Source organism: Sinocyclocheilus grahami, unplaced genomic scaffold, assembly GCF_001515645.1.
Source record: "Sinocyclocheilus grahami isolate Dianchi unplaced genomic scaffold, SAMN03320097.WGS_v1.1 scaffold233.1, whole genome shotgun sequence".
In the NCBI taxonomy this organism is placed as follows: domain Eukaryota; kingdom Metazoa; phylum Chordata; class Actinopteri; order Cypriniformes; family Cyprinidae; genus Sinocyclocheilus; species Sinocyclocheilus grahami.
In genome coordinates this window covers 2,939,273-2,947,240 of record NW_015505412.1, presented here as the reverse complement: position 1 = coordinate 2,947,240, position 7,968 = coordinate 2,939,273, and the positions used below count along the sequence as shown (strand labels likewise).

The following is a 7,968-nucleotide window of genomic DNA, read 5'->3' as shown; positions in this document are numbered from 1 at the left end:
CTTTTGTGTGTGTGTGTGTGTGTGTGTGTGTGTGTGTGTGTGTGTGTCTGTTCCCGGTTGTATGGCTTATAGAAGACCAGGAATATAGTGTACTAGTAGTCATGTGGCCGACTTTTAAGTATTTTTTTTTTTAAGCGTTTGACAACCCCTGGTCACTAAATGATTCAATTGATTGGAAAAGGGCAGCTTGAACGTTCTGCAAAACATCTTATTTTGTGTTCTACAGAAAACTCAAAACAATCCTAGCTCAGGAATTTCATTGGTGTGATTGCTTTGTGCCGACTGATGCGATGTAGATGTATGTATGTCATAGGAGAAGCTTATTTCAACATACCCCTCTCTGATTCTCTTTTCTTTAAGGCCACACCCAGAGGAGGATGAGGGGGAGGAAGATAGAAGCTTGCAGCCAGCAGAGACTGCAGGCTGGGAGGACGCCATTGCTGTTATGGTGTGTGTGTGTGTGTGTGTGTGTGTGTGTGTGTGTACTGCCTTTCTGTTAGTCACGCTTCATGCATTGTGCTGCATAATCGTTTGTTTACATGTGCGTGTTCATATACACGCAGGCACGAGGAGCGCCGACGGTCCCTGAACTGCCTACTGAATCTTCTCTGCGCTCATGTGCCAGCACGGCCAGCATGAAGGTCAAGAACGTCAAAAAGTAGGTGTTTATACGTTAAAGGGAAGAGTTCGGTCTTTGTTTTGTCTCTTTCAGACACATAGAGCGGAATAATGATGAGCTGTTTTTGTTTTGCAGATTGTCCCTCACCAAAGGCCATTTTCCCACTCTGGCAGAATGTGCCCACTTCCACTATGAGATTGTTGACTTTGGCTCTGTGCAGGTGAGGGTTTTATGGTAAATGCAGTCCTGCTGAAGGCCATGATCACTCATGGTTGACGGGAATGTGTTAATTAGGCTCTTGGCTGTGTTCTTCGTTTCACTGGTGGCGGATTATCCATCATGTTGAAATTAGGGCTGTGGTTTAAGTTACATGCAATACACATTAGTCTCTGTCAGGTTAGTTGCTATCCTGCAAGATCTTCAGACTGTGGAAAACATCTTGGCTAGCTGTTTGGATTTCAACGTCATTGTTCCTCCCCAAAATGTTATATTTATACAAATGTCTTTAGCATTACCACTGTCCATTTTCTTAGATAATGGCAATATCTGTAAACCGATGGCTCCCCTATATTACTGTTCAAAAGTTTGGGGTTGGTAAGATTTTTTTTTTTTTAATGTTTTTGAAGGAATTCTCTTATGCTCACCTATCTTAACTGAATTTATCTGATCTAAAAAATACAGTAGAAACTGTTATAATGTTAAAAATGATTACATTTTAAAATAACTTAAAATAACTAAATTTTAATAATTTTTAAAATGTCAGAAAGAAAAAAAAGATTAGATTTTTTATTATAGTTATTATATCTGTGTACATATACACAACGTTTCCCACTGATAATCAAGGCATTGTGTAGATGTTAATTTATTCGACTAATTTGGTAAACATGACGAAGATGGCTTGTGCTCAAAACGCTGCAATTTATTAAATTACATAAAACTTTTGGGGAGCAAAAATATTTGATATTTGACGTCATGATTTTTTTTTTAAAGGACAGTTGCGCTTTTTTGCCCCACTGTACCTGCATATACCCGTTTCTTCTTTCTGTCATGTGTAGATGTCTTGTTGTCTGTGTGTCACTCATCAGGGCCTGTTGTTTCTTCAGTCTTTAAAAATCCATCGTCATGTTTGAGCTGTGCCACTACTACAGTTCAAGCTGCAAGCGAGAGCATGTGTCTGTATTTCTCTCATTCTCTCTCTGGAGCTGATGACCTTTAGTCAAGATTTTTTACATGCCATTATTAATTTTAATGCTTTTAGTTTTGCTTTATATCATGATTTTAGCTATAACATGTCAATTTCTTCTACTGTTTTCATGCTTTGATGCACCACGTTAGGCCTTAGTCTTGAATGTTTTACACAATCTTTGCATTTTGATAAAAAACATTTTTTAGTGCCGACTGAAATTTTGGATGTGAAGTGGTTGAAGAAGACAACGTTAATACCAATTATTTGTTTTAACTTTAGCATATTTATTTTTTTCATATTTATCATATTTGTCTTTTTTATTAAATTTAAATGGCCATATACAGTGGGCCAACGAGTATTTTAAGACTTTTGAACATGTTTGAATTTTGTATACATGATATAACATATATAAATTATGCTACATATTTTCTCACATCTAACTTTACTCTTGCGATTTTGCAACCAACTGGTCTTGAGGTGATTTTTAATAGATGTATGAAGTCACTGATGTATCACAGTGTCACAATGCTTTTTTTTTATTTACATTTTAAGCAATATTAATAATTTAAAACCCAATCTGGCTTTTATAAACTATTTATCTGAAGTTTTTTATGCTATGTGATTCTACTGTGTTGCTTAAATGTCCAGATATTTTTAAGTCAACCGTATATCAGCATTAATAAACAAAAGTAAACCGAAAATAAGCTGAAATTTTAGAGCCTTGATAATATTTTGGTTACTTTCCCCCTTTTTGGTGCCACATAGGAACATTGATGTGTGATTCGTGATGAACTTAATTTTGCACCCTTTTTTTGTAGTATGTAACAATGTTTATTGCTTTTGTAGTCTCCCTTTGACATGATATTGGTTATTTGTTGTTGAGTATATTGTGATAGGAGTACGGATCTTAAACAATTCAGACTCCCTCTCTGTGTGTCTCTCCACAGCTATCTTTATCTGAGGATCAGAACCACCTCACACACAATGGCCTGGACTCAAAGGAGTCAGTGTATCTGGTCCAGATCTGTTGCCAGGTAAGCTTGTTTCACAGAGAGAAAAAAATCAAAAATAGAACCTCTGAAGGCCTTTCTGTGTGACAGAAGAGAAGAAATATCATCCCAGGATCACTGATTTGTTATGGCAACAGAGCGAAAGCTAAGCCTAGGAAAAATGGTGAAGTTATAGAAAGACCTTTTAAGAGCTTCAGATCAAACAGGCAGGCCAACCGCATACAGTTTGCACAGCAATTTATCTGTTTCATGGAATGTGTCTGGGTTTAGGAAAAGACAGGATTTTAAAAGAGGATGTAGACAAAGCTGAAAATGTAAATACTCTTGGTCCTGCATTTCTTACCATACCAAAAATATGGGGCCGGGGGGTTTTTTTTGTTTTGTTTTTTTGGGTTTTACACTCGTCCACAGAACTTCTAAAAATATGAATTCAAAGGTCGTTTTTGTGCGGGTAAGTGTAAGAGCTGAAAGGATTTAGAAGAGTCCTGCTCTGCTGTTTCTGAACCATTTGCTCTACCACTGGAGCAAATCTCATTGTTTTACAGTTGTATGAAATCTACAAACCACAGACATATAAGCTACTGAATTCAGCCTGCTTAACCAAACACCGGGGTGTTATGATGGCAGCATGCAACAATAGAAATGTATAAACCAAGAGAGAGATGATGATTCTACTATAGGCTTCCACTGAGACAACAGTGGGCATATCCAAGTTGATATTATTTACATATTGAAGCAAAAATGCATAGAAAAAATATAAATAATTTCTCATTACAAAAATCTTTTTTATCTGACGTAGAGCAGAATATTCTTATATTCCTAATTCAATCATTTCTATTTTCAATTTATTTTAAAATGCAATTTATTACAGTGATGGCAGAGCTGAATTTTCAGCATCATTACTCCAGTCACATGATCCTTCAGAAATCATTTTAATATACTGATTTGCTGCTCAAGAAACATTTCTTACTATCAATGTTGAAAACAGTTGTACTGCTTAATGTTTTTTTGATTTTTTTTTTTTCAGCATTCATTTACCGAAGATTAAAAGAACAGCATTTATTTGAATTATTTTGTAATAATACAATGTCTTTAACAATGCCTTTACTGTCAAGTTTGACCAGTTTAATGAGTCCTTGCTGCATTAGAACATTTTGAAAACCATTTGGCGTGTATACCATAATTATGAATTAATAATATTATTTTTATACGTTATCCATTTCCAGTGTTTTCTCAAGGAGATTTGACTGTCAGTCTAACTCTCTCTTCTTTATTCAGAATAACTGTTCTTCCCATTTTCACTCTTATTGCTTTTCATGTGTCTTAGGGTCGTAAGTGGATAGTAAGGCGTTCATACGAAGAGTTTCGTGTCCTTGACAAGCATCTTCACCTTTGTATCTATGATAGAAGATTCTCTCAACTACCTGAGCTGCCCCGTATAGACAGCCTGAAGGACAAAGCTGAGGTAGGTTCACCACACACACTCGCATATATATATATATATATGAGTATACTGTCCACATGTATCCTTGAAGACAATCCCAGTGCAGTCAAAATTCAAAATGGAAATATTTGTGTAATTCATCCAATACTAATAAATATCGGTAAAAAAAATCTAATTTAAAAAATCACTATTTTCTCAATGGACTGCAATTTCACTATTTCAGCAGCCTTGGTTCTGGAAGTATTCTTCTCATAGGGTTTTTAAAAAAGTCTTTGTTAAAGAGTTTTAAGCCAACAATACAAACTTTAATTTAAAGCAAAATGCGCATATACACACAACTATTAAATAGCATTCAATTACACTCATTTGCAATGCTTCATGGTAGTGAAGAGTTCATTTGGTGCAATTTGCTTGTTTAGATTCTTTGATTAGTGGAGATTTATTTGCAGAATCATGGGTAATGTAGTTTTTCCACCATGAATTACATAGTTAAATATGATTGAAATAATAAGGGCTGATGGCTTCAACAAAAGCAAATACCATCAATTAAAAACTTCATAGCTCACAGTATGTCTGTCTTCAAAAGTTTATTTTCAAAAATTACGAATATATGAGGAAAATAAAGGGGATTTTTACTTCCGGAGCTCGTCTCTTGCGATATTTGTGTGTTGTGTACTTTTTATTCCTATTAGAGTATTGTGTAGTTCGCTTAGCAACATACTAACATCTCACACATGCTTCCTGTACAGAGATCTATTTATGTGCCACACTATGTTGCTGCCCATGTAGATCATTTTAAATCAGTCTTTTGAGGCTCATTTCAGTTTGGATGCTCCCTTAGAAGGAGCAGTTGTTGTCTATGTAGATAGCAGACAATGAGGCCACTCGCTAGGCTTTGGAACCAAGCTATTGTGTTGGATCAAAGGCTTATATCTCAAAGGGAGCACATTGAGAGTGTTAAAAATGGTCTCTTTGTCCATTATCCCTGCTCTGTTTCTGTTCTTTCTCCACAGACACTTTCCCAGATGCTTACTGCATACATTTCCCGTCTTTCAGCCATTGCTGATAACAAGATCAACTGCGGGCCAGCACTCACATGGATGGAGGTATAAATGTCTCTCCTGATTTTTAACCTACACTATACCTGAAAGCTTCATGTGGCTGCCTGCCCAAATCCTGCCTCTTAAATGCAGGGGTGATTGGGAGCGAATTGGCCGTAGCACGGTGTGTTTAACAACTTGACTTCAGACCTTAGTGTATAAAACAACAGTTCACACCTATTTTTTTTTATGCAGTTAGTCATTAACAAGGATAAGAGACACCTGACTTTACTTGTCTCGACAAGCTGTTTGCTTGCTCTTTCCCAGCATATTGTGCATATTTTACACTGATGTTGCACCTTTAGGGTCATCATAAGAGGAAATGTGAAATCATTACACATGGTGATGTTTCATTGGTTGCTGATTATTTGCATGTGTTCATATATTTATTTTGTCTTTCTTCACTCTCCTAGATTGATAACAAAGGGAATCACCTGCTGGTTCACGATGAATCCTCTATTAATGTTCCCGCTGTAGCTGCAGCCCATGTCATAAAGCGCTACATCGCCCAAGCAGCAGATGAACTCTCTTTTGAGGTATATGTATATATATTTTTTTTAAATGTTGTTGCATAATATATTTGGATTTGGTATTAACTGAAGTGTAATTTCTCCTCAAAAGGTAGGAGACATAGTGTCAGTGATTGATATGCCTCCTAAAGAAGACACTGGCTGGTGGAGGGGCAAACATGGATTTCAAGTGGGTGTAGCATGCCGTTTACTTTCTTTCTTTTTTTTTAATTTTTTTGTGTCGTAAAGTAATTGCTACTGATATGCAGGACTATAAATAATCTATTCATATTGTGCTGCAGCAAGATTGTAAATTTTATATACAGAGGGATTCACAGACTTATTCACAGCTGTCTTTAATAGATTAAGAGATCAAGAGTAGTTATGATAATTTTGCCCTTATTGAAATGAAGTGAGATATGAAGCGTTTTGTTTTATTTTGGATTTACAGCATTCGTTGTTGTTCTTTTTTTTCCCATTCAAAGGTGGGATTCTTTCCTTCTGAATGTGTGGAACTCATTAGTGAGAAAATCCCCTCAAATGTGACCAACTCTTTGGCCAAACCAGGTACACTTTTGCCCAGAATATTTAATTTCATTGTGAAAATAAAGATATAATACCCTACATTTCATCAATTAGAGTGATGACACTTGATTATTATTTCATTAGTTCATTAAAATATATTATTGACTCTCCAGTTGATCATTGTAATTAAATAAAATGGATTAAATACACTTTTGAAGGGAGAAGATTTTTTTTTTCCTCTATAGCAGTTTTCTGTTAATTTTAACAGAAAACTGTTATTTAGAGGTACAGTTTGTTACTAGCTGGCAGCATTGATTTAAACGTTTTATTTTCATTGTCTGTAGTGTCTAAGAAGCATGGAAAGCTGATCACATTTCTGCGCACGTTCATGAAGTCGCGTCCCACCAAGCAGAAGCTGAAACAGCGAGGTATCCTGAAAGAGAGAGTGTTCGGCTGTGACCTTGGAGAACATTTGCTTAACTCAGGCCATGATGGTGAGAGGAGAGAGAGAGACATTAGAGGATGTTTTTGCATCTAAATCTTTCATTGAAAAGTAATTATGCATAATGCATATTTAAAGTGCAGATTTAATGTTTTGGTCCAACAGTTCCACAGGTCATCAGAAGCTGCACGGAGTTCATTGAGAGGCATGGAGTCGTGGACGGAATTTACCGCTTATCTGGAATTTCGTCTAACATTCAGAAACTAAGGTGAGGTTTATTTATTTTTTAGGCTTGGAAAATTAATAGAAATCAAAATACATTACTGTTCTAAGGTTTGGGTCGGTATGATTTTAAAAAAAAAATGTTTTTAAAAGAAGTGTCTTATGTTCACCAAGGCTGCATTTATTTGACCAAAAATACAGTAATATTGAAAAATAGTATTCAATTCAATTCAAGTTTATTTGTATAGCGCTTTTCACGATACAAATCATTGCAAAGCAACTTTACAGCAAATTAGGCTTCTACAATATTTAGTGGTAGCTTATCATTGGTGACTGTCAGTTAATGTACATATGGCAGAAATGTACGGAAAAATCAATTAAAGACGTAATCAAACAGATGATGAACACTATTAACCACAATTATTATATGATGCAATCAAACGTATAGCAAAATGTGGTAGTTCTGTATGTTGTTTCAGGGTTGGCATCATCTGAGATCCTCTGAGGGGTTGGCATCATCTCTTCTCAGGTGTTCTGGATCTAGACTGAAGCTTGTGTAAATCCTACCCGTGGCAGAAACAGAGAAACAAATAGAGACATAATTAGCGTAGCTGCTGTTCCAACCAAGCAAAATTGATTTGTTTAACCCAAGCTAAAGAAGAATAATGTGCATTTGATCAGATGTAACTGCAGTACAAGATTATGAGAGACATTATTTGAATGCTTGGCCAAAGCGATGTGTCTTTAATCTAGATTTAAAACAGAGTTTTTCGACCTTAGGGAGTGTGATGGATTGTAGCGTGGTAGAAGACTAGTTAAGTACGCATGAGCTAAACCATTAAGGGCCTTATAGGTAAGTAATAATATTTTGTAACTGATATGGAACTTAATAGGTAGCCAGTGCAGAGACT

The 7,968-nt window shown here is 35.9% G+C and overlaps 1 protein-coding gene across 2 annotated transcripts in view; it reads left to right on the top strand.

Moving 5' to 3' along the window:
* The first annotated feature begins 369 nt into the window (after positions 1 to 369).
* LOC107597520 (rho GTPase-activating protein 32-like) overlaps positions 370 to 7,968 on the top strand; it is a 16,365-nt gene continuing 8,766 nt past the window's right edge. For both annotated transcript variants that reach the window (XM_016288618.1, XM_016288617.1), the window contains exons 1-11: positions 370 to 448; positions 564 to 658; positions 755 to 839; positions 2,753 to 2,839; positions 4,143 to 4,280; positions 5,273 to 5,365; positions 5,773 to 5,895; positions 5,981 to 6,058; positions 6,354 to 6,435; positions 6,738 to 6,887; positions 7,001 to 7,103. In XM_016288618.1, the coding sequence (XP_016144104.1) occupies positions 446 to 448; positions 564 to 658; positions 755 to 839; positions 2,753 to 2,839; positions 4,143 to 4,280; positions 5,273 to 5,365; positions 5,773 to 5,895; positions 5,981 to 6,058; positions 6,354 to 6,435; positions 6,738 to 6,887; positions 7,001 to 7,103 (1,037 nt within the window). In that variant the 5' untranslated portion in view covers positions 370 to 445. The remainder of the gene's footprint in view (positions 449 to 563; positions 659 to 754; positions 840 to 2,752; positions 2,840 to 4,142; positions 4,281 to 5,272; positions 5,366 to 5,772; positions 5,896 to 5,980; positions 6,059 to 6,353; positions 6,436 to 6,737; positions 6,888 to 7,000; positions 7,104 to 7,968) is intronic.